Source organism: Euleptes europaea, chromosome 6 (assembly GCF_029931775.1).
Source record: "Euleptes europaea isolate rEulEur1 chromosome 6, rEulEur1.hap1, whole genome shotgun sequence".
Classification (NCBI taxonomy): Eukaryota; Metazoa; Chordata; class Lepidosauria; order Squamata; family Sphaerodactylidae; genus Euleptes; species Euleptes europaea.
In genome coordinates this window covers 107545245-107571428 of record NC_079317.1, presented here as the reverse complement: position 1 = coordinate 107571428, position 26184 = coordinate 107545245, and the positions used below count along the sequence as shown (strand labels likewise).

At 47.9% G+C, this 26184-nt stretch overlaps 1 protein-coding gene across 1 annotated transcript; it reads right to left on the bottom strand.

The window, feature by feature from the left end:
* Positions 1-241: 241 nt before the first annotated feature.
* On the bottom strand, positions 242-24046 carry ATG9A (autophagy related 9A). Its single transcript, XM_056851607.1, has 14 exons — positions 23884-24046; positions 22892-22935; positions 22115-22179; positions 21713-21874; positions 20009-20150; positions 17394-18142; positions 16048-16201; positions 15199-15378; positions 14090-14335; positions 13212-13426; positions 6396-6513; positions 5960-6185; positions 1719-1864; positions 242-455 (listed from the first exon to the last, which is right to left on the bottom strand). The coding sequence occupies exons 1-14, from the start codon at positions 23984-23986 to the stop codon at positions 450-452; spliced, it is 2556 nt and encodes an 851-aa protein (XP_056707585.1). The 5' UTR covers positions 23987-24046; the 3' UTR covers positions 242-449.
* Between the last annotated feature and the right edge of the window lie 2138 nt (positions 24047-26184).

The following is a 26184-nucleotide window of genomic DNA, read 5'->3' as shown; positions in this document are numbered from 1 at the left end:
TTTAATTACATTACAGTATGGACAGCGATAAAGCTGCTTCTGCCTTTGACTGGGGTCCATACAGCAAGTCCTCCCACCACGGAACGCTTCAGTCAGGGAGAGCACCTGCTCATCTCCTTGCTGTTTTGTGTGCTTCACATTCTTCTGTGCAAGTCTTGGATGATTCTCCAACACGGACAACACGTATGCAGAAACAGACATATATATGGAATCACACACACACATCCAGCCCATGCAGAGCTAGAGTGTCAATGGCATGATACATGTCGGGATAGAGTTCTGTCCACCACAAAGGCACTGTTGACCTTACACCTTTCCCCCTCTGGTGCTGATGTCCAAGACACAGACACTTGGGTAACTCATGGCTTGCCAGGCAGAGTAACCCAACGTCATACCAGCCAAGGTGGGCCCAGAGTCTGGAACACCTACACGATCTTCAGCCTTCACAGCTACACCTGTTGGGGGTTGCAAAGAGATAGGCAGTCATTCTGAAAGGAAAAAATTAAAAGGCCTGTGTACATACCACTACAGATTTGGTGTTGGACAAAATTCAGCCCACTGAAAACTCTCACTTTTTCACTTAATTTTGTAAAGAATGTTTTTATCTTTCATGAATGTACAGCATCTGTGAACAATTCCTGTTGAAGGCCACTACAGCCAGATGTAAAGGAGGACAGAGCTCTTTCTACAGCTTCAGAGAAGAGGAAATTTTGGCAGATACAGTTTGCCATGAAGGTGAGAGCAAAGCTGCCCCTAGTGAAATTATTTTCTAATTTTTAAAAAATGAATTCCAATTCATTACTTATGTCCTCTCTCTCAACCAGATGGTTGTTGGGGCAGATCCCAATTAACATTAAATCTGAGTTACAGTAAGACATCAATGAAACAAGACAAGCATGATGAATTAAATTTTTTTTAACAGCCTCAGAAAAAAATCTGTAAAAGCAGCAAATGCTATTAAAAATTAGACCAATAATTAAACACAGCTGAGATAAAATTAGACATTAGTCAGCATTTTAAAAAAGAATAAGTGGACCAATGTTCTTCAAGCTACATACAAAAAGATTGGGGGGGGGGGAGAGAAAGGGGAAGTCAACCAAGAGCTTAAGCAAATAAATACATGTTCACCTGGTGCTGAAGATTTAAAAAGCACAGCACCAGCGAACTGATGAGGGAAGGGCATTCCACATCTGCTGCACTACCACTGTGAGGGCTCTGCTCCTAATGTTAATCTGTTCAGCCTCAGAATGTGAGGGGAGGCACAGCAGGAGCCCCCCAAAGTCAATTTTAATCGCTGGGTAGGTATATCTTCTCAGCTGAAAATGGCACAGATGCCCAGGCCTAGTTGGCATATAGTCACCCTACTGAAGCCTCAGAAACCAAGAATGACACAGCAGTTCATCCTTCCTCCATGGTTCCAAGGCTTGTCTCTTTTTCTCCTACCCCAACAAGGCCTTTTGAAAAGGGGCATTTCAGCTAGACAACTGAATAAAGCTTGATGCAGTCAGTATGTCTGTGGAAGGGTGCATAAAATGTCAATCTAGATAACCACAGTACTGCTTCTAAAATCAATTGATTGATGAAGCAATCCCTGGCCAATTCGTTCCCAGTGAAGGCAGGACACCTACTTAAGAGAACAGGAAGCACCTCAAAATTCCTCGTTTCACAGTCCACACAACCCATCCATGGCCAGTGCCAAAGTATGAACCAGGCAGTACCTTGTGTACCTGAGGTGGCAATTCATCTTCTGAGCTCTCCTCTGGGACAGGCTCTGGGTGTCGAGCGGGCTGGCCATCCTCAGCCCAGCCTCCGAGCGGCAGCCGAGCAAAGTGCGACGACGGGGCCCTGTGCATCATACCAGGGTCTGGGGACAGACAGGAAAAGAAAACAGGTGGTGGCAGCAGGCAGCAGCCACCTGTTCCTTGTCGATCTGCTTGAGATTACTAGGCTGCTCTCTCCCTGTTGCAACTAGGTTAGGCCTAAAGATCTCCCGCTGTTACAACTGATCTTCAGGCAATAAAGATCAGTTCCTCTGGAGAAAATGGCTGCTTTGGCGGGTGGACTCTATGGCAGGGGTGTCGAACTCATTTGTGAGGAGGGCAGGATCTAACATCAATGTCTCTTGGTCGAGCCGAAGATGGGTGGCCTCTGGGGGGGGGGAGAATCCCCATTGGGAAGCTTCCCCCCTCCCTCACGGAGGCTATGTCTACCCATTGGTTTCTATGGGCCATCATAGGAGACCTTTCCCTCGGAGGAAGCCAGGGTCAGGTACGTGATCAGCCTGCTAGAAAAGGAGGCGGTGGAGTGGGCAGTGACGGTGGCAGAGACTATGCCCAGGGTCTTGGAGTCCCTGAATGACTTTATGTCTGCTCTGCGACACCGTTTCGAGGACCCTCATAAGGGGGAGAAGGCAAAGTTTGCCATGTGTTGTTTGAAGCAGGGGGCCCGCTCTGTGAGTACGCCCAGGATTTTCAATCCCTATCCTGCAAGATAAGGGAATGGAGTGAGGCCACCAAGGTCCAGCACTTCCGCGAAGGACTGCGTTGGGAAGTGCTGGACGGCTGTTTAACCCTGGGAGACCCAGAGTCGGTAGAGGACTGGATTAAACTGGCGGCCTTGGTGGAAAATCACGAGCTAAACCTCCAGTTTTCCAAGGATCGCCCGTCAAAGGTACCCCCCGCGGCACCCGCCAAAGGGGGCAGTACAGCGGAACCACGGCGAGACAGAAGGAACCGAGGGGGCTTCAGCCTGGAAAAGGCGTGCCGTTTCAAGGAAGGAGCATGTCTCCAGTGGGGGAGGATGGGCCATTTCGCGGCGAAATGGAGTTGCTCATCGGCGGAGTTGTCAGGCAACTGAGCGCCCCGGGAGCGGGAAACCACCCCAACTGGGACCCTGGATCGGAGAAGAGCAGAGGGGACTGCCAGCCGGCGCGGGACGGCGGCCCTGCAAGCGGAAACGGCATATGATCCGAGCAGCCTTAGCCCTCAGGATCGCTCCATAGATTCCTCGCCGGCAAAAAACGAGGACGGCCTTCTGTGAGAGAGCCGGCACAGAGGGCACCCTCGGAAGAAACCAAACCGGCTCTGAGTAGGGTGAGTGACCGGGGGAAACGCTGCTGCTACCTGTTGTGTTGCAGAACCCTCAGGGAGTGGAAACTGTGGCTGTCGTTGCTATCCTGGACTCCGGGTGTTCCCAGACCTTAATTGATCAGGCTGTGTGGAAACGCCTGAAGGTCAGAACTCGAGAACTGGACCAGCCCTTGCATTTCCACCAAATGGATGGGAGTGATCTGCGGGGGGGGGGGTCCATTTGCGCTCTTGCAAGGTATTGTTGGGGGTGGGAGACCACTGGGAACAAATCCACTTCACGGTAGTGCCTAAGATCTCCTACCCGGTGGTTCTCGGTAGCAACTGGCTGGCAGGGACACAACCCAAGCATTGACTGGGAACAGAGGTGAGTTGTGTTTGGGGCTCCCCAATGCGAGAGACACGGCCGGGATTACATGCTCGGAAACGACGAGGGGAATGCTGCTACGATTGAGGTGCACACGCTGCCCCCGGAGTATAGTGACTTTGTGGAAGTGTTTGAGGGGACAGACTGTGACTTGTTACCCCCCCCCCCACTGCACGACGGACTGTGCCTTAGAGCTGCTTAAGGACATCAAGCCGTCCAAAGCCCGAGTTTATCCCATGAGCCCCCAAGAGAAAGCGGTGCTGTGGGAATTCCTTGACAAGAACTTGGCGCGGGGGTTCATACAGCCGTCCAAAGCCGCGTTCTCTTCTCCCTGTTTTGTGAAGAAAAAGGGGATTTCTGATCTCAGACTGTGTGTAGACTATAGGGGGTTTAACGCAATTACTGAGACTAACGCCTATCCTATTCCCTTAATCCCGGACCTCCTGAGTGCTCTCCAGGAGGGCTGTGTGTTCTCGAAACTTGACCTGGCGGAAGCTTACTACCGGGTCCGGATTAAGGAGGGGGATGAAGCAAAGACGGCATTTTCTTGTTGTTATAGGTTATTTGAATTTATGGTCATGCCTTTCGGTCTATCTGGGGTACCGTCGTGCTTCATGCAATTAATTAATGAGTTCCTACATGATCTACTGTTTAAAGGGGTGATCGTTTATCTGGACGATATCCTGATCTACTCCAGGGACCCCGAGGAACACCGGGATTTGGTGCGGGAGGTTTTGCGTCGTTTAAGTGACAACTATTTGTATGCCAAGCTGTCAAAATGTGCATTCAACCAGAGCCAGTTGTCCTTTCTCGGATAGGTTGTATCCCCCCACGGTTTGATTATGGATCCCGAGAAGGTTCAGGCGGTATGGGAGTGGGAACCCCCCAGAACTCACAAGCAGGTTGAGCAGTTCTTGGGGTTCACAAATTTTTATAGAGGTTTTATCCAGGACTTTGCCAAAATAGCCTTGCCAATCACCAATCTGCTTAAAACCAAGGGGAAGGGGCAAGAGGCGACCTTTGTGCAATACCAAGTACCTTGGACTGACCGTTGTCAGGCGGCATTTGTGACTCTGAAGAGGCGCTTTACCTCTGAGCCCGTTCTGGCTCACCCAGATTGTTCTAAGCCATTCACCCTTCAAGTAGACGCCTCGGAGAAGGCAATGGGAGATGCGCTCCTTCAGAAGGATGACCAAGGGGTGCTTAGACCCTGTGCCTATTTTTCAAGGAAATTCTCCGGCTCGGAGCTAAACTGGCCGATTGGGGAAAAGGAAGCCATGGCTATTAAGCATGCCCTTAGGGTCTGGCAGCAGTTCCTGGAGGGGCGGCTGAACCTTTTGAGATCTGGACTGACCACCGGAATCTTGAGGCTATATTGGGTCAGCGGAAGCTATCGGCTAAACAGCTGCGCTGGGCAGACTTTTTTCCAAGTTCCGTTTCACCATTAAACACATGCCTGGGAAGGAAAACTGCCTGGCCGATGGGCTGTCCCGGATGCCGCAATACGAATGTAGAGTCGAATGGCCAGTGGGATCCCTCTTTACCCGAGAACACCTGGGCTTAACTCCGGAGGGGAATAGCGCAGGAGCTCTAACCAGAGCCCAAACCCGCGCAGCGGCAAGAGAGTCAGTCCCAGACTCCTCTCAGGTGAGGGCTGCACCTGCCCCCCCATCCCCGGTGGTCCCAGGGGGTCCTCCAGCCGCAGTCACAGAAGGGGAGAGGGAGTCCTCTCAGCGAGTGGGGAGACAAGGCGGCGGAACCGGTCCCAATCTCCCCTCAGGAGTCAGTGGCCTCTACCCCCCGATCCTGGGCAGTCCCGGAGGACCTCCCAGAGGCCGTCAAATGCAGGTGGGGGGAGGCTCTTCAGCAGGAGCGGGGGGATAAGTCTCTCCCATCCCAGGTAATGGACGGGAATGGTGCCCACAAGGATAAACACTACGTCCCCCTGGAGCTGCGGCGGGAGGTGTTGGAATGGAGCCACAGTTCCAAAACGGGGGGGGGGGGGATTTCGGGTTTGTGAAGACCTTGCACCTAGCAAGAAGACAGTTCTGGTGGCCGGGAATGCACCAGGACATCGATGTGTTCATTAAATCTTGTCCCGTGTGTGCAACGAGCAAATGCTTAATGGGAAAATCTCCTGGATTGTTAAGGCCCCTAGAGACCCCAGAGGCACCCTGGCGGGTAATCAGGATGGATTTCATAACCGACCTCCCATCTAGCCAGGGGAAGACGGTTCTGTGGGTGATCACGGATCTCTTCTTGAAACAAGTTCATCTCGTTCCGTGCGCCCTCTGCACACAAACTGGCTAGCTTGTTTGTGCACCAGGTCTTCAGATTACACAGCTTCCCACGAAGGTCGTGAGTGACCTCCTGGGTGCAGACAGCTCAGGCAAGAAACCAGGCTGCTTCCTACCACGGACTGGGGCTCCTCAGTCTCCCCAGGGTGAAAATGCTCAAGGGAGCCAGCAGCTGACATCAGTATGCATTTAGAGCTGCTAATATATACCTGAGACACCCCCGTATCGGCGCTGAAAGCTTGCTTGTAGAGCTGCCGTCTCCTCTCCAGTCTGACGAGGCGAGGCAAAAGGATAGCTGGCAGACCGAGGAATTGTGCTGCTCGGTGTGCCACGGTGAGCCTCGGACTCCTCCTGGGCACTCTCACCACTCTCATCACTTTCCCGCCGATGCCACAAGTGCCTGTCAAGCTCCAACTGGGCATGCTGCTTATGCAACTGAGTGACAGGGAGTAACAGTGGTGAGCAAATACACAAGCCAGGACTGTGCTCAAACTCACCAGGACCCTGCAGTGGAAGGGGTAGTATACATGGATCCCTCCCCCTCCTCCCCAAGCAGGGATAATTCAGACCCTTATATTTTGTTATGTACGTTTAAGTGAACTTCTACGGCCCAACGCCAAGGCCTGCATGTTTCTCTGGGCTCACCTCATGCATGTAGAGTGCATGCAGACTCATCTCTGTAGAGGCATACTCTGAAAGGATTAGGCTCTGGAGTTGACCCTCCCAGGCACTGCTGCCTGAGCTGGCTGTTCGGGCATCGGCCCTGCAGTCACAACAGAGAAAAAAAATAAGATTGTTGAAACTGTCCCTTCCAGTTTAAGGAAACCTCCTCCCTTGTCCAGTTACCCTGAATGCACCAGCTGCCTAGCAAGTCTATCTCAAGACAGGACATCACAAGTCAGAACACCTCTGCCTTTGATGATAAAAAGGACAACATCAGGATTGCAGGAAAACAAATTACAGGACATTTACCTCACCAGTCCTAAAGAACTCCACTGGCTGCTAATTCACCGCTGGGCCCACTTCAAAGTGCTGATCATTCAAGTGGTCTTCGACCAGAGTACTTTAAGGAGTACCTTCTTCACCCATATGAACCTGCCTGCCAGTGAAGATCTGCTATGGAAGCCCTGCTCTATCTGCCCTCAGCTTCTGAGGTAAGGTGGGTGGCCACAAGAGCCAAGACTTGCTTTGTGGTGATGCCTCGTCTTTTGAGTTCCCTCCCTACAATCATTTGCCTGGCACTGAGCCTGTTAAGTTCTTGGCACCAGGTAAAAACATTTCTTGTCACTGCTTTTCATCCGTTCCTTTTACTGATTTTTGTAAAAATCCTCTACTCCCAGTTATTGCCTGCGTGCCTTTTGTATTGGTCTTTTAGCATGGATCCTTGCTGCCACTAGCATTTTTAACTTCTGGCTGCTTTAACTGCTATAGTTTTGTTGTTGTTGTAACATTTTATTGCTGCTCGTTTTAATTGCTGTTGCTTGAGGAATGGTTTACTTGTTTTGTAGAAACTGAAAGTTGCTTTGTGAATCAACCTATTTGACAAAAAGGGTTTTAAAATAGGCAAAGTACCTAGGATGGGACTAAAAAAATGTGCGCTCAGAATATGCAGCATTCTTTGAAGAAGTACTACAGAACTGGAAATCCCCCATGCTTTCCCTCACTATTGACTTTAAGGACTATGGGAGAAACCAGTGGGGTGTGTAGTAGCCTCAACCCATGAATTGGGACCTTCAGGTGGGATGCAGGGCCCCACCTTCCAGATCACAAACCATTCTAGAGCTGCCATTTTTCTTGCTGCCTTTCAGAAGGACTGGCTGCTAGTGCACACGTATAGATAGCAAGGGTGCCACCGCAGGCTTCATTTTTCTGAGAGAAGCAGGAGAGCAAGACAAGGTAACTCAGCAGTTGAGAGGATTCCTCTGTGACTCTGCCCCTTGGCTTGTTTCTCACTATGATACAACTCTTGGCACACAGCTCTTGTTTCCTGTCCCTGAGTCTTATTCTGGTGCCCAGTCCAGGACTTGAAACTATTAGAGGACACAAACCCTAAGCCTTCACCTCTTCCTGTCACATGATTCTTATGTCATACTCAGTAGGTCCTGAGAGGAAAAGGTAAAGACAGGTCTAGTGCTTAGAGTGGAGACCCGGTTTCAAACTCCTCCTCAGCCATGAAGCTTCCTCTCTCTGAGCCTGACCTACTTCACAGGGTGGTTGGGAGAATAAAATGGACAAGGGAGAACAATGTATGCCACTCTGAGCTCCTTGGAGGAATGGCACTAAAAAGGTATGTAAATAGATTGTTTCCCCTATCAGACATACATTCATGTACACTTGTGTTGGGTGGGTGGGGGGAGAGTATGTGTAAGTATAGGCCTCAGCTATCTGAAAGTACTCAGAGGCAGAGCTGGGTCAGAGCTGAGGCAACTGTACTGAGAGTCAGAGCAGGAGACAGAGCTGCTAAAGAGTTGTTGCTGAGCGGGGTTGATTGCTGGCCCTGCCCTCTGCTGTTAGCAGGTGGGGCTTGAAACCTTTGATTCACAAGGCTCCTCTTGCCAGAGGCATGAGCCTTTGGCCCAAGCCAAAGAGCGAGAGCTAAAGGGCTCTTTCCCTGGGCCTCTTAGCTCGGGGATCAGGCCTGTAGACCATATAAGTAGTTAAGAAGATTTTACATTGGTGTTCTTGTTACCCCCTTTGCCTTCAGTAGACTAGGTATGTTAGTTTCAGGTTTGATCAACACACCAAGGTATTTCTACCATGAAAGAATTCACAATATGGGTGATGATGGATGCTCATGAACCATTTCCAGTCACCTGCAGAAAGTGCGTCATATTTGTTTTCCTCCCCGAGGACAAGATGGACAAGTGTTAAGTTTATAGGGCTCTTAGAGGATAAGGTTTGGAGCCTGGAGGAAAGGACTGCTACTCTCTATGACATCAAAGAAGGGGAAGATTTTATTAACAGAAGCCTGGAGGCCCTACATAGGGAAGGGGAGACTATTCAAAGGGACAACAGTGTGAATGCCTGCCCTAATGAGACTCCTCCGAGCGCTGCACCATGTCCCTAAAGGCTTCGAGTGAGAAGCGTTAGAACTCAGGAATTGATTCCAGGCCCTCGTGATGGCGGCAGAGCTGGAAACACTGCCAGCAGACGAATCACAAACACAAGGAAGACAGAGGGAGGAGGACAGGGGGACACAAAAAACGGGCACTGGAATGAAAAGGAAAGTGTTGGTTGTAGGTGACTCCCTGCTGAGGGGTGTGGAACATCATGTGTCCAGGCCTGACCCCACGGCCCAAGAGGTGTGTTGCTTGCCAGGAACGAAAATTAAAGATACTGTAGACCAAATACCAAAATTGTGATGGTCCTTGTGGGAAACCAACAACATGGCCGTGAACACCAATGAAAACATTTAAGGCTGACTATGAAGCTCTCAGGAGGAAGCTGAAGGGAATGGGGGCACAGTTGGTGTTCTTTTCAATCCTTCCTATCAGAGGAAGGGGAATGCGACGGGAACAAAAGATAATGGAGGTGAACCACTGGCTACATTGGTGTTGCTGGCAGAAGCAATTTGGATTCTGGGACCATAGGCTAGGTTTTCTGGATGACAACCTACTAGCATGCGATGGAATTCACCTTTCAAGGTCAGGGAAGGATGTTTTTGGGAGAAACCTGCATTTCTGATTTATGATGTTCTTTAAAGGTGAGTTAATACAGTTCTTCTAGTGTAGTCTCTGTTTAGCTAGGTTTTAGCGGTGACAATGGAACTTCAGTTAATGCAGTTTCTTTGGTTTTCAGGAGTTTGCGTCTGAGGCATTCTAATCTATTTCTGATTGTAAATTGATCAGTGGATGGGAAGAAAAAAAGGAGTTGATTAGGTCCTCTTCAATAGAATTTTCAAGTTGAAGACCCTCAGATGCTGGATGCTCTATTATTCCTGACCAACTGATTAAATCCTGTTGTATCTCCATTGATGTTTCCTGAGGAGAACAGTCTGCAGAGATAGAATTTTTAGAATTCTGATATTTTGGTAACAGAGCAGATATGGCAGTGTTGGCAAAAACTCGAATAGAGAAAACTTCTTTAAGTTTCAATCTGGATTTTAGTTGTAATAGTAATAAGGGTATTCTGGGACTGTTAATAGTAAGTATTATTCTCTTTGCCTGATTCGAGTTATAGAGCAACTCTGTCGAAGTAAGATCTATTGATCGATGTTCCTCTGGAAATAGCGCTCACAAGTGACTGATGGCCAAACACTTGGAATTCCAAGGAGGAATCAGCCCTTTATATTAGCATATTGTTAAACAGATTTGTGTGCTTGTAAAATCAAGTTATAAACTGTCTCTTGATCCTCTGGCTGCTTCCTGTTAGGGTTCGCTTTTCTCCCTGTAGCAGGGATAGAAGAAAATGTGATTTAGATCCTATTACTGTTAGGTGGATCCGTAACTGGTTGACAGATCGCACCCAAAGAGTGCTTGTTAATGGTTCCTCTTCCACTTAGAGAGAAGTGACTAGTGGAGTGCCTCAGGGATCTGTCCTGGGCCCTGTGTTGTTCAATATCTTTATAAATGATTTTGATGAAGGAATAGAGGGGATGCTTATTAAATTTGCAGATGATACTAAATTGGGAGGGGTAGCAAATACGGTAGAAGACAGAGCCAGGATACAGGATGATCTTGACAGGCTGGAGAATTGGGCTAAAACCAATAAATGCATTTCAACAGAGATAAATGTAAAGTTCTGCATTTAGGTAGGAAAAATCAAATGCATAATTATAGGATGGGGGAGACTTGTCTTAGAAGTAGTGTGTGCAAAAAGGATCTTGGGGTCTTAGTAGACCAAACACTGAACATGAGTCAGCAGTGTGATGCGGTAGCTAAAAAGGCAAATGCGGTCTTGGGATGCATCAACAGAAGAATAGTGTCCAGATCACGTGAAGTGATGGTATCGCTTTATTCTGCTCTGGTTAGACCTTACCTAGAGTATTGCGTTCAGTTTTGGGCACAGAAGGATGTAGACCAGTGGAACGTGTCTAGAGATGGTGAGGAGTCTGGAGACCAAGTCCTACGAGGAAAAGTTGAAGGAGCTGGGCATGTTTAGCCTGAAGAGGAGAAGACTGAGAGGGGATATGATAACCATCGTCAAGTACTTGAAGGGCTGTCATATAGAGGATGGTGCTGAGTTGTTTTCTGTTGCCCCAGGTCAGAAAAGAAGCAACGGGTGAAATTAAATCAAAAGAGTTTCCGTCTAGACATTAGGAAGAATTTTCTAACAGTTAGAGCGTTTCCTCAGTGGAACAGGCTTCCTCGGGAGGTGGTAAGCTCTCCTTCCCTAGAGATTTTTAAGCAGACGCTAGATGGCCATCTGTCAGCAATGCTGATTCTATGACCGTAGGCAGTTCATGAGAGGGAGGGCACCATGGCCATCTTCTGGGCGTGGAGTAGGGGTCACTGGAGGTATGTGTGGGAGGTAGTTGTGAATTTCCTGCATTGTGCAGGGGTTGGACTAGATGACCCTGGTGGTCCCTTCCAACTCTATGGTTTTAAGAGAGACAAGAGGACTGAGTTTGGAGCAATAAATCCCCCTGAGTTGGTCTGGGCTGCACCGCACTGATCAGCCCTGAAACTGTGTGGGTGAGTTGTTCAAGTTGTGTACTGATCTGATTCAAAGAGACAAAAATTAAATCCACTGTTTGGGCTGACAGCTCAGAAAACTTTCTCAGGACATTTCTGTCTTCTCTTTCTTCAGCTTCTTGCACCGGATTATCCAAATCCCCCTCAATTACCTCGTGTGAAGTAAAAGTGTCTGCCAAAGGAGTAAAACGGTTTGAGGTTGCAACAGCAGCAACTGTACTATTATGTGGCAAAACAGTCTCCTATTTTCCCGTGCTTCTGAAAAGGAGGTGAAATTAAGTCTCCTGGCTGTTGTTGGCGTTTATCAGTCCCCCTTTTCAGCATCCCAGAGATAAGACTAATTAGTCCGATAAGTGAGGAATTTAGTGGGTTTACGATTTTAGAGCACTACTTTGACTTATTGTGCCTTGGATAACTCTCAAGCATTCCACTTTAAACTGCAGCCTAAGTCTTAAAACTCAGGCTCTTAAAGGGTTCTTAAAACCCTTTAAGCGATGCTACAAAATAAAATCAGGGGACAGCTTTAAATGAAATATCCACAAGTGAGGAAGGGAACAGCAGCAGACAATAAATCAAATAAGTCAGCCACAAAGCAAGACAAAAAAAGGAAAAAATAGCTTGCAAAGTGTAGAGAGCAACATCTATCTTGTAGCCATCCTGCTCCAGCCTCTCTCAGCACAGGAAAGAAAAAACGCCGCAGAATAAAATCAACAGACTGCTTCCCAGCATTGTCTAAACATAATGTCCAGACTTATCCAGTGATAAGGGAGGACGGTGACAAAGAGTAGTTGTCAATGGCATTTCATCTGAATGGAGAGAGATGTCCAGTGTGGTGCCACAGGGTTCGGTTCTGGGGCCAGTACTTCTCGATATTTTTATAAATGATCTGGATGAGTATGTGGAGGGACTACTCATTAAATTTGCAGATGACACCAAATTGGGAGAAGCAGCGAACACACTGGAACAGAGATACAGAATTCAACGAGATCTGAACACACTGGAAAAGTGGGTGGATGTGAACAGGATGCAATTCAACAAGGATAAGTGCTGAGTTCTACATCTGGGTAACAAAAATGAGAGACACACATAATGGATGGGGGGATACACTTCTGAGTAGCAGTGTGTGTGAACAAGATCTTGGGGTAAGAGTGGACCATAAGTTAAATATGAGCAGCCAGTGTGATGAAGCGATAAAAAAGTTAATTTGATATTGGGGTGCAACAACAGAGGCATAACATCCAAATCGTAGGGTCATAGTTCCGCTGTACACTGCATTGGTGAGGCCACACCTGGAGTACTGTGTGCAGTTCTAGAGGCCTCACTTAAAAAAGGATGTGGACAGAATCGAGCAGGTGCAGAGGAGAGCGACGAGGATGATCAGGGGCCTGGAGACAAAACCCTATGAGGAAAGGCTGAGGGAGCTGGGAATGTTTCATCTGGAGGAGGTTGATTGCTCTCTTTAAGTATTTGAAGGGCTGTCCCTTAGAGGAGGGCAGGGAGCTGTTCCTGTTGTCAGCAGAGGACTCGCAATAATGAGTTTAAATTGTGGGCAGAAAGGTACCAGCTGGATATTAGGAAAAACTTTTTTACAGTAAGAGTTGTTCAACAGTGGAATCAGCTACTTAGGGAGGTGGTGAACTCCCTCTCACTGGCGGTCTTTAAGCAGAGGCTGGACAAGCACTTGTCAAGGATTATCTAGGCTGATCCTGCATTAAGCAGGGCGTTGGACTAGATGGCCTGTATGGCCCCTTCCAACTCTATGATTCTACTCCACATGCTCAAAGTCTGACCTTTTTTGTTTGGCTCCTTAATACATGCCTTTCCTTACCCAGAGCCAGTCATTGTGCCAGGGCCTCGGAGCTGGGGACCATCAGCCTGGGAACACCCATGGGTTGGCTGAGCAGACTGGAGAGGAGAGAAAGACCGCAAAGCAGATGCCACCTCGGAAACAGCAGAGAGATGCCGTGAGGCCTGTGCATCACGGACTGCTTGGTAACCCAGAACTGAGGAGCCGGCAATCACATTGGCAATCAGGCTGTGTGGCTGCAGAGAGAGAAAAAGAAAGAGCATGACTTAGGCAGGAACACAGGCATCCTTCTCCCACCACCATCTGCAATGCCCTACCACCGCAATCAAATGTCAGCTTTGCCTCTGGGATTAATGCAACCAATGCCCTCCAAAGCTTGGACGTTAGCTGGCACATCTTTAACATCCCAATACCTTCCAAACAGTAACTCCAGGAAAAGGAGGTGCAGCAGTTAGATGGGGTGAAGAAGTTCAAAAGGAAGCAAAAAAATTCAGTGGGAATGAGCTTGTTAATAACCATAAAGAATAATACAGAAAGTGTGAACATAAAGATGAGTGAGAGACAACGGACAGTGTGCGTGATTTAGGGGAGCCAAGGTTAAGGGGAGTATCACAAGCTTAATGAAAAGGGGGGAAAGAGAGATGCAGGAGTGGCACATTTGTGAAAAATGAAGGGTAGCCCTATTAGGTCATAGTGGGGCAGCTGTCACAGTATTCCATATTTTGGGTCACAAATTAACCCATTGATCGCCAAGGCATCAACCCTCTTTACTCAGACCAGGACACAAAGAGGCACTTCTAAGAAAACCACTCATCATTCTGCTTCCCTCTTACATGATAAGTCAGGATTAAGCCCCATTCAACCACCCACCAGTTCCCTCCCACTTTATGACAGGGCACCTCTGATTCCGACTGCAGGGACTGGATGGAGGTGAAGAGGGCGTTGTCAGGGAGGACCGCCTGCTGGGCAAGCGCCAGGCTGCTGTCTCGGTGCACACGTTCCTTAAGCAAGCCGATGAAGGCCGTGCTCTCACGGGGTGGTTGCCAGTGTGGGTTGGTAATGGCAAAGTGCATGAGGGATAGTTCGGTCTTGCCATCCTCAGCCTGCTGGTAAATGGAAGCCTCCGTCTTCCCAGCTGACATCCACTGCAAAACACAAAGGGCCAGGGCTACAGATTATCAGTGTGTATGCCTCCCTCAACCCCCCTTCATCTGACACCTCCACTCATATACAACTGCTGATACTCTCTACAAAATACATGCAGAGAAAGGTCTATGAACACACTACAACACACAATCATCCAAAACTTCAGGACCAACACAGGTTCTTTCACCGCTTCTCATCTGGAATCAATAATATTACAAACTGAGATCTAAGAATAGGGTAAAGCCTCACAGAATGTTCTTGCTCCATGAAAATAGTGTTGGGAAGTAGCTGTGTTTCAGACCACACCCTTTGCCTGGTTGAAAGCAGTGACTGGACATCAGAGCTCTCAATGTAAAAATGCAGACTGGGGACCAAGAGGGCAAGTCTGGCTACTATGAAGGGTGATCATGCTTCCTTGTTAATTGACTACCACATTTATTTAAAAACAAATAAGCATCCATTCAAACTATTTCTTTTTCCAGGATCAAGCCATTCCCTTTTTGAAAGAAATGAATCTTTGAGAAGTGCAATACAAGTCCGAGAATTTGCACTGTCAGTGCAAATGCCTGAGTACGATACTTGAATTGCTTTGTTTTTCAGGAAAAAAATACTTACAAGTAAGACTGAGAAAAGGGTTATTTTCCTTTAAAAAACGAAGGCAACTATACACAGACCACCTCCCATAAACCAGATTAAGCCACCCAATCTCTTCATGGTTGGCTTGAGATACTGAAAGCAGCTACCTAGCATGTTTTCATTGAATTACTACAAGCGAGAAACTTACATCATACCCAAGAAATTAAACAAATGGCTGTGAGATCCCCACTAAAATCCCAAACAGTCTAATCTTTCTGTGACCTACTGCAGGGTGTCCATGTTGTCGCACATCCATCTGGGCAAAGGAGCAAGTGTCCCCCACACCCACCACCTCCACAGTGAAGTTGCGGAAGAAGTCGATGATTTCCAGAGCTTTGGGCCTCAGACAGAAGATGAGGATCAAGGGGGTCACAATGGGGCTGAGCAGCTCTTCCAGAATGAACACCTTGAGGGTGAAAGGAAAAGCCAATGAATACAAGCAATTGCCACAGCTATTACCATCAGCACAGTTCCATGGGCCCTACGAGGAAAGGCTGGGGGAGTTGGGAATGCTCAGTTTGGAGAGGAGGTGGTTGAGGAGGGATATGATAGCTCTCTTTAAGTATTTGAAGGGCCGTCACTTAGAGGAGAGCAGGGAGATGTTCCTGTTGGCAGCAGAGGATAGGATTCACAATAATGGGTTTAAATTATGGGTGGAAAAGTACTGGCTGGATATTAGGAAGCATTTTTTTACAGTAAGAGTTGTTCGACAGTGGAATCAGCTACCTCGGGAGGTGGTGAGCTCCCCCTCACTGGCAGTCTTTAAGCAGAGGCTGGACAAGCACTTGTCAGGAATGATCTAGGCTGATCTTGCATTAAGCAGGGGGTTGGACTAGATGGCCTGTATGGCCCCTTCCAACTCTATGATTCTAAGTCAGGACTCCAGATGTACCTAAGAATAGCCTCATTTACTTTTTCCTGTCCTTTTCCACAGGCTCTGGGATGGGAGGATCTTCCCAGTTTGGGGGGGAGGGAAGGAGTGGGGAACCTGGGGATAAGATGCACTGGGTTTCTATCCACTCGTGGGACAGCGATTATACAATTCCCTCCCACCCACCAAATCACCCTGCCTCACCGCCTTGTACTGGAAGAGCTGTGCAAACTCATCTCGGGTCTCATATCGGTGAGCATTGCCCTGCCAGTGGTCAGGCATGTAGTGGATATGTGCCAGAATCACGCGAAGCAGCTGCTCTGGGCAAAATACCAAGTGCTGGTCTGGGATGAAGGATCTGCAGAGTAGATAGGACTTTAAAACATGTCAAGGAGATCATCCTCTCCAATGGAAAAAGCCGGAGATAGGCAGTTTGTGGGAAAGGGTAGCACATTCTCAAGGCTTAGATGCTCAGGCTGACCAACTTCAGCTGCAGGGTTTCCTCCTTATGAAGGAGGCACATACAGATGAGTATACTGACAGAGACTTGGAGGTCCAGATGACGCACGGCCACAACTTAATCCACATCAATTCTCCATGGAAAAAGAATTCTAGACATTTTTGTATCAGTTTATACCCTGGTGTGATATCAACGTGTGTAACAACTGTTCATCTGAAGAAAATTAGCAACAGTTCTTCACAGATGTACCAACTCTATCCATACTCTTATTGTCTGGATTCCTGTGAAGCTGTTGGGTTAATTCCCAGAATGCTGCGTCAATCTAAGGTCATGTCAGCAACAGGTCAACATTATCATGATATATAAAAAGACAGGCTTACATCCAAAAAATCTACATACAACAAAGCAAAATTTGGGAGATAGAGCCTGTTAACCTGCAAGCCCTTATATATCTGTCATATGGTTTTTTTCTGGTTCCCTGAGGTCTGCTGATATATGTGGATATCTAAGTGTTTTCTCTAGTCTAACCCTCTTACACAAGCTCCATGCTGCTTGTGATCTGCCCCAGCCTATTCCCTCAGATCACTCTTTTGACCCCATTTATGGATAAGCTAGAGGTTCTGCTACACTTGATCCTGCAAAAAGGGAGAGGGAGATTTAAGGTTGCACCCTTTGCTTTGTGGTATCCTATAGCCCCACAAAGTACAGATGTCACAGGGAAAACGACTTTTAGCCACCACCAATGGGATTACGGAAGCAGTGAAGAAGCTCACCCAGATAAGTTGAAAGACACGGGCAGAATCCAGTTTCAGGTTCATGAACCTTAAAAGGGCCTTACTGAGCATTACTAAAAAGGGAAAAGAGCAGCACAGCCAGTTTGTATCCTAGCAAGCTCATTAGTGTTGGGCAGAGTTGAACAGCTTCTGCAGTCTGATGTGCTTTTAGTCAGCAGAATGATTTTTGCTTCCATCTGTCAATCATCTGGTTGGGTGCTTCTCATAGCAACCAGCACCATAATCGCCCTAGCAATGCCCTGAAAACACAAAGGCCTCTGCCACAAGGACTTCCATCTGAAGCCAAACTCACTCACCTGCAGACTGTAACGGCCACGCCCAGAATTGTGACTGTAGTGAGGACGTGCTCCACAGCAAGCACATCCTCATCATAAATAGTCAGCGCAATAAGGACAGCAAGGATGGAACCAGCAAAGAAGGCCACATTCTTTGCCACAATAGTGAACAGTGGTGAAATGAAACAGTTCATGTATTTGGAAGCTGGCTTGTAGCCCTTGCTGAGGCGTGAATGCAACTCATGGTCCAGCTCGTTGAAGTGCCGCAGGTAGCAGCGGCCGTAGAGGGACCAGCAGCGGGCACCCAGGCTGCCTGGCTCTCGCTTGAGAATCTCAGTGTAGCTGAAGAAAGCATAGAGGATCTGCCAGATGACGATAAGTGGGCACAGCACAAAGTTAGCAATGCCAATCCACAGGATGCGAGTGCCCAGCTTCTCGGCTAGCTCCAGACGGTTGCTGCCCCGTTTGTACTCAGCTTTGAGACTCCACTCATTCTCAAAGAGTGAGCCAGGGCCCCAAAAGAAGATCAGTTCAAAGTTGTACTTGAGGCCACGTGTGTAGAAGACTGTATCACCCAGCAGGGGCAGGTGGAAGCGCACAGGAAGCAGCGACTTGTTCACCATGGCCACCATGTAGTTCTTGAAACGCAGGATGCGGTGGTAGATGTCTAGCTCTGTGAGCTCCTTCTTGTGGATGCAGATCTGATGTTCCTTCTGGATTTGCACAATCTGGGCCTGCACCTCCTGCCATGTGTAGTAGGGCAAATTGGACTGTGGGGACAGAGAGGGTAGGTGCAATTAACATCCCAACATGGCCCATGGCAAGGTAGCCTCACCCTCCCTGCCTGCCAGATGGTACAGCTTCCTTCAGCCACAGCAATAACAGCAAGACTTGCACAGGACACATTTCTAGACTCCTGTTTATGATCCATCCTTCTCCTCTGTCCTCTGCCTATGCACCACTCCATAGCTGGCCTTCTGCTTCTATGCAGAACCACTCCAAAACGCCAAATTGTCTTACATACTTCCAAGTCTGCAACTCCAAAGATGCCCTAATGGTTCATATGAAATATAACTCAGCTTTTTCCCCTTCACCCCTCCCCGTGTTCTCCACTTAACTTCACAGAAGGTTGAGTTGCACACAGTTTTCTTGAAGATATTTAAAAATGTGTTGTAAAAGAAGAAAACAAGCAACAGGCTCAAACTGCAAAAAGAACAGAGGTTTAGCTTCGTGAAAGTTTATTATTTTGTTTACTGTATTTAAAAGATTTATATCCACCTCACTGCCAAAGATTTCTCAGCTGGAAACTACAGTAACATGCATTGTTGGACTTGGACATCATCAAGAGAATGTGCACATTTTCAGTCACTAGAAAAAATTAATATGCATTAAGGAAGATGGCTGTGGGGAAGATTAAGTCTTGATCTATCTGAATCCCACACCGAGAGTCACTTGGGGATCTTTCCTGCTCTGCTAATTGATATAGTATTTTTGCCTTGTGATTTCCCAATTAGTAGAATGGGGCTAAATACTCCCAACTCTTGGGAGGAGAATGCAGTGATTCAGCCTTTGACACGGTTGGGCAGGAGACCAAGAACAGACACCGGCAAACCCAGGCACAGCAGCTGCAGCTGCATACCAGATCTGCCACTCAACCCAGCAAGTCATGAGCAAACAGGCCCCATGAATAAGACTGAGTGCCTCTGGGACTGGCACCAGACCAGAAGCAGTGCATGGCTCTGGAGAAGGTTAGTGGGAGACAGCAAGAAAGAAATCAGACCAGAAGAACGCTAAGAGGATGATGCTGAGTTGTTTTTTGTTGCCCCAGAAGGTCGGATCAGAACCAATGGGTTGAAATTAAATCAAAAGAGTTTCCGGCTAAACATTAGGAAGAACTTTCTAACAGAGCGACTCCTCAGCGGAATAGGCTTCCTCTGGAGGTGGTAAGCTCTCCTTCCCTGGAGGTTTTTAAGCAGAGGCTAGATGACCATCTGTCAGCAATGCTGATTCTATGACCGTAGGCAGATCATGAGAGGGAGGGTAGGAAGGTTTGAATCAGTATTTGGCTCTCGTGGCCCTTTCTTGCATGCCCAGGGTAGTGCTGATCGCCACTTTTGGAGTCAGGAAGCAATTTTCCTCCAGGCCAGATTGGCCAGGGATCATGGAGGGGATTTTTGCCATCTTCTGGGTGTGGAGCGGGGGGTTGCTGGTGTGTGGGGGGAGCTGGTTGTGGGTTTCCTGTGTTGTGCAGGGGGTTGGACGGGGTGGCCCTGGTGGTCCCTTCCAACTCTATGATTCTGTGACAAAGCAATTGTGGGATGGTGGAACTAAAAAGAAAGTAAGCAGCAATATTTATCTGTTCTTTTCTTATTGCTGACAAAATAATAAAAATATAAGAATTACATTACTGGATCAAAATAAAAGTTTGGCTAGTTCAGCATTCTGTCTCCAACAGCAGTCAGATACCCGTAATAAGACTGCAAAAGCAGTATGCTGGGAATAATGATAATCTATTACCTGCCTCCAGTATCTAGTAATCAGAGGCATGATTTTCCAGTTGAGTGTGAACACTCCCTTTTACTTGCACTGAATTGGGGTATGTACATATCCATAGTTCCTAGAGTTCAGCAGATTACCATAGGAATCTTGAGAGCATTGATGTAAAAAGAGTGGATCTCCCAGTAGCAGCAAATGTTGTAGATGAACTTAATTAGTCGGTGGATCCAGAAGACCCCTGCGATCACCAGGATAGAGAGCAGAAAGCCATTTGCCTGAATCCTATAAAAGAGATGGAGTCACAGAGAGGAAGGAGCAGCCACTGCAAGAATTATAGTGATATTATTTGCCTGAATTAGGGCAAATATTTGACAGAACACCCCTTTTCTCACTACTGAAGTCAGGCAACTCTGACAAGAGTTCAGTGCTGTGCATTAAACTCTAGCAGAAGGTATAAAATACTAAAACAACTAGATTGCCCCATTCACCTATTTTCAGAAATGCAATGCTATGTAAGGCCATTTATGCTTTGAAGGGTTTGCCACTCTGCAGACGCATGGTTTTCTGAACCAAATCTTAAAAGCCCTATGCATGGGGGCTTATTGCCTCAAAAAAATCCTAGGAGTAGTAGGAATAAATTACATCAATGAAGAAACCCAGTGAAAATGAAGACCATCAGAGTCCCTCCTCCTGGTATATGCTACTCTTTTTAATAGGCTGCCAAGGGTCTGACAGCCAGCAGGTTGCAAGCCATGGCAGCAGTTGCTCAGTGCCCCTTGTCGGCTCCTGGACAAAAGGAGGACACTTATGAGGCAGGGGGGTGGGGAGGCAGTGGCTGCAGACATGTGGTGGGATGTCTCCAGCCGCTGCACTTTTTGGTTTGTTTTATGGTGCTGTTTTAATGATAGATCAATAAAACGCTAAAATATTAATAAATTAAGCATTATACCATTAAAGCAACACCACTACAGCATGCCACAGGAAACTTCCCGCCCCATGGCCGCCACCATCTCCAGCAGCCTGCCCATGTCAACATTCCCCCGCCAGCCAAGCAGTAGGATTCTTTCATTTGATCATCTCGGTTCCAGGAGATGTTAACACACTTCTGAAACTAACCAGAGAGGGCGCCTATGGGGGGGGAGGAGCCGGCTCCCTTCCTGAGATCTTTACACTCCTTACAAAAATGACTTTTTTGGGAGGGCTTGGATGAGGGCGGGACAAGTGACAATGGACGGGGGAAGAGAAAACCCAAAGTTGAGACTCTTCACACAAATTGCCTCGATCAGCTTCGCTTTGGGATTGAGGCAAAATTCAGATTTGTTATAAAAAAGGTTTCTGAAACTGTGGGGCAAGTGTGGGGTGACGCCTGAAGGATGGAAAAATAATGGATAACTCGAAAGAAGACCCGGGGCAGTTCCACCAGGATCACATGGCTAATAACCAAGCATAAAGGGCCTAAGTGAACATGAGGTTTATCTTAAAGACTTCCTGAAATATCCCTTAGTTCACATGTGTGCTACATATCTACCAAGCACTGACAGCCTAAATGTTGGCAAACATATTAAAAATGTTGCATCAGACCCAACCTTTACTACTCGGGCAACCTTAGCATTGAAAAGTCCAGATTTGCCAAATACAGCTGCAAACATCTGAAAGCAGCTGTTGACATAAGTGACAACTACATTCACCTTGCAAAGTCTCTCACCATAGTTTAGACCCCCGGAGCACAGTCAGCTTACAAGGAGAAGATCTTCTAATTTTGGATAGTGTCTTGTGATTTAAAAACAGGACCACGGTCAACAAGAACATGACTGGGTGAAAGAGGAAGCCATTCCCAACTTTACCTGGCACTGCACTCACTAGGAGGTAAGAAGGCATCTGGCAGGGTCACCTTAACTGGGTCACTGGAATGCTGGCTGTGATTCACAAGCTTGTTGGCAAAAAGGATGTCATAGTCGACACAGCTGATGAGGAAGGTGGTGAAGGCCACAACAAATATGAACTGCCTGTGAGAAGAGGGACAGGCATTTAGAGGCTGTGTGGTACAGGAAATGCTCTACGTCCTACTAGCTTTAAACTTATCACGGCCAGCACAAGGCCCAGGGATGTTTATTCCTGTCAAACTACAGAGGTTTTGCATTGGAGTGAAAGATAAAGTGAATCAGGTGTACTATCCCCAATAAATATGGAGACTTGCACTGACAAACCTCCAAGTAAATGGGAAGATCAATGGAATTAATACTCACATTAACTCAAAGATCTCACTGATGAGCATGCAGGTGAAGCCATTCTTTTGGTGCAGGTTATAGACGTGAAAACCACAGTCAAGGAGAACCACTTGGGGATCCAATGGTGCAGAACCCACCACAGCTTCATTAAAAAATCCTTTCAGCGAACATACAAGAGACCTCTTTTCTCAGCTCAACCTGCTATGCTACAGCAGCAAGTAGTAGCCAGGAGGACGTAACTTTCTGCCTTAAAAACCCCAAAATTTGTTTCTTCTGTATATCCCTTTTGTTACCCTCTTACTATCTCAGTGTGACACTGTTCAGGGCCGAATTGGCCACCTAAACCGTATAATTAAAGTAAAAGTTATGCTCTTACCTATCAAACTTTCATGCTGTCCAAAGACTGTTTACAGACTATGGGTAGGATTCCTACGATAATATCTGCTAACAGCAAACATGAAAGCAGTCCACTGTTTTGTCTGAAGTCCTGGGAGACAGAGGATTCCCAGAAACAGCATGAGGGGAAATCAGCAAAAATGAACTACCCTTCAGCAGTGGAAATTATTATTGGAATCCAGTCCCATTCTGTTGTTTGTTCTACAACATATATTGAAGAGATTCTTGCATTTTAAACATATTTTTGCTAAAACATAACTTTTTCAAATTGAATAATGCTGGTCATCATTCAGAAGTCGTGTGGCCAGAGGGAAATTTGTAAGGCATTTTCATATTTGCTACAACTGAAACATACCCCCAAGCCCCACCCACTGTTGCCCATTTGTTAGGTAAGGATATACGAGAAAAAAAGAGATCCAGATTCTCAATGTGGTGCCAAGGAGCTGCAAGACAGAGACAGGGTAAAGATAACTGCTGAAATTAAAGTCCAGCAGATTTCACAGGACAGGGGGAAGCCAGACAGGTTCTGTCAGAATCTTGTCACGCTGTTGATACCACCGACAGTCAGAGAATCTACACCCTGAGAATCATCTGTCACACAATATTTTTGTTACTGTAAATGCCAATAAAGGTTCTGTTTTCTGTTTTCTTCTGTCACACAATATGACATTGCCCTATTCAAGCCCACTAGAAAACCATTTAAGGATGTAATCTTAAACACACTAAGTAAGGAGCAAGTCCCACTGAAATCAGTGGAACTTATTTCTGAACAAATGTACTTAGGGTCATGTTGCATAGTAGATGCTGTTTCTCTGGACACTATGTAAACCAAATGCCCACATTTCTACTTCCTGTTCAGACCCAGGCCCCTTTAGCACTTCAAAGGAGTTGTACAGGGTGCACTGCCAAGCATGTGATTATGGGCCTAATTACATGTTAAACTGTTTCCAGATCTACCCCAGGTTCTGTCAGACCAGACTCACGCTTGGAGTTCTGGGTTGAACCTTAATGTTCAGGCACATGGGACCAATTAGGATGGGGACAGCCATCTTAAATCCTCCCCCCTTTGCCATTTTTGCAGCCTGAAAGAGTCTTAGAAAGCCCCATTGGGGAAACAAATATGTAGCCATCAGTACAGTAATCATAAATTTTCCCAGAAGGGCAAACAGCAGCTCCCTGAAACTTTCAGGCTGGAAACTGGCATTGGGAGGGGGGCTTAAGCCCTCTCTCCCCACATCCACAGTCCCAATCCAAATAAAGCACCCCTTCCTCTGTGTACCTGAAAATTAATCATCCATTATCACTAGGAGTTTCATGTTCAGAACACCAGCTCTTATAGAACCCAGAAACAGTAATGTGTAGTTAGGTCCTTGCAGCTCAGCTCTACTCACATTTGCTGCCCTCAGGAACATGCACCATCAAGTCCTCTTCTCCAGGGGGAGAGTCATTGTACGAAGCCTCCAGCCGCTGGTACTCTGTATCAAAGTGAGCCATGGTATCACTGAGCTGGGCTTCCACCAGGATCACAGGCGCTTCATGACTGTAAAATGAGGCGTGACTAAAAACCAATAAAGGCAAGCAATGGGAAAGTCACAACACTTCCATCTTAGTTTTATTAATAACAGAAGTTGGAAAGGTTTTGGTGAGAACAAGAGGGCAGACAGGCAAGAAAGGAAATTAATTAGGAGAGGAAAGTACAAACATACAATAAGGACAAAGAAACAGGAAACTGTTACAATGGCAAGAACAGCAATACAGGAAACCCCTTCCTAATTATCAAGGGTTAGACTGGAGTTACTCTGTTTAGGATTGCACTGTTAGTTTCATTTTCATGATTAGCAAAAATATGAACTCAATACATATAGCAATCTCTCTTCACAAGGCGACCAGAGTCTTTTCTGGAGTTATTAACACTTTCTGGAGTTATTAACTCCCCCTTGTGTAGTTTGTTCTTGTTATAATGGGTTGCCTTCACGACACACTAGTACAAAAATAGTAAAAGGAACTGTTAGAATCCTAGCAATATAACATATACCGAACATCCTGCCATTTCATCACACTTACAAGATACAGAAGCAAAACAAAAAGAGAAGCCAAAGCAAAAGAAGAAATAGAAAAATGTAAGATGAACATCCTGTAAAACGATAAAGGCAAGCGCCGGGTCATTCCTGACCCATGGCGTGACGGCACATCCCGACGTTTCCTAGGCAGACTTTGTGTTTGCGGGCTCAACCTGCGCGCCGACGGAGGGAAGCCCCCCCCCCCTCGAGACCCCCGACGGCCTGCCTGCCTGCCTGCCTGCCGGCCGTTGGAGCGAGGCCGCCGCCGGCCTCCCAGCCCTCTCGTCACAGAGACCGGCGGGGGCGGCCGCGGCCACCGACTCGAGAAGGGCGGAGGGGCCTGGAGCGCTCCTCGGCGGCGGGTTTGTCCGGAGGAGGCGGAGGGCCCGGGGCTCGGGAGCGGAAGGAAGGAAGGGGGGAGAAGGAAGACCCACCGGACGAGGGGCGGGGCGGAGATCGCCGCCTCCCCCGGGCTGCGTGGGCCTCGCCTCAGCGGGCCGCCCTGGCAGCCAGACCCGGGACGCCGCCGACGCCGCCGCTACTTCCCGGACTGTCGCTCACCCCCGCCCCCCCCCCCGGGCTGGCGCCGTCCACTACCAATCGGAAATCAGGATGGAGCGAGGAGGCGGGATGAAGGACCGCCAATGGGAAGGCAGCACCGGGAGTGCGCTGTGGGGAAGAGAGGAGGTGTCCAAGAGGGGCGGAAGTGACGTGAACCGAGGGGGGCTGTGGGCGTCTGGCGGAGAGTCGGGGCTGCGGCGGGCGCTTCCGGACTCCGGGAGCTGTAAGTAGCCCCCTCACACACACACACACACCCCCAGAGCCCCATTCCCTGGTCGGTCGGTCCTGCTGTCCTTGCACGCCTTCTCCGGGGTTTCCTTCAGCGGTGACCGAGGAGCTTCTCTCGCCGCCCCCTCCGGTTGCTGAGGGCGGGTGTCGAAGCTCCCCCAGCCTCTGGCGCCGGTCTCTTCCAGTCACCGCTGTCTGAGGCCCTGAGGTGCCCCGAAGGCGGCTGTAGCGGTGCTCGTCTTCGAGCTCTTCAGCTCCGGGTCCCCAGCTTGCAACCTGGGCTCTCTACTTCCCTTAATTATACGTGATCGTCTTTCTCTCCCCCACCCCCACCCCACCCGTCTTTTTCTTCTTGGGTGGAAAAGCCGCACGAAATGAGGGGTGGCGGCGCCTCTGGGACACACAACACCCTCCACGCCATCTTTTCGGCTGAAGAATGGCTTCCTAAGTGCTTCAGGTGTTGCTTCCTCGTTCTGGAAGGGGCTCTGTGCTTGTGACAGTAGCAGTTGGCAAAATACTGTTGAATTTGCCCCTTCCCTTTGTGAGAGTTACTAACCCTACGAAAGGGAGCTCTGAAAGAGCAGTTGTTGTGGAAAGGTGATGAGGGTTGAGGTATTACTTTCGTCCTTTCTCAGGCTGTGTCTGCACATTATGAAGTCCTCCAGTTCGTTGGTGGGCAATCCAGGAACTTTGTACCACATGTGCAATCAGTGTTTTGTGCAGCCCAAACACACACTGACTCTTGGCTGTAGAAAACCCCAGCCCTACTGTAGAAAACACCCCCCAAAGCCTCACCATTAAATCCTACCTGGGGCACGGAGCAAGAATCCAGTAGTAGTTAAA

Bases quoted from the DNA above. Each gene is read 5' to 3' on its own strand.
- ATG9A (XM_056851607.1), bottom strand. From the start codon at position 23,986: ATGGCTCACTTTGATACAGAGTACCAGCGGCTGGAGGCTTCGTACAAT. The intron at 20,151-21,712 runs GTAAAGTTGGGA...TCTCTTTTATAG, and splicing joins CCTAGTGAGTGCAGTGCCAG to GATTCAGGCAAATGGCTTTC. The intron at 14,336-15,198 runs GTAGGTCACAGA...TGTGTTTTGCAG, and splicing joins GACAACATGGACACCCTGCA to TGGATGTCAGCTGGGAAGAC.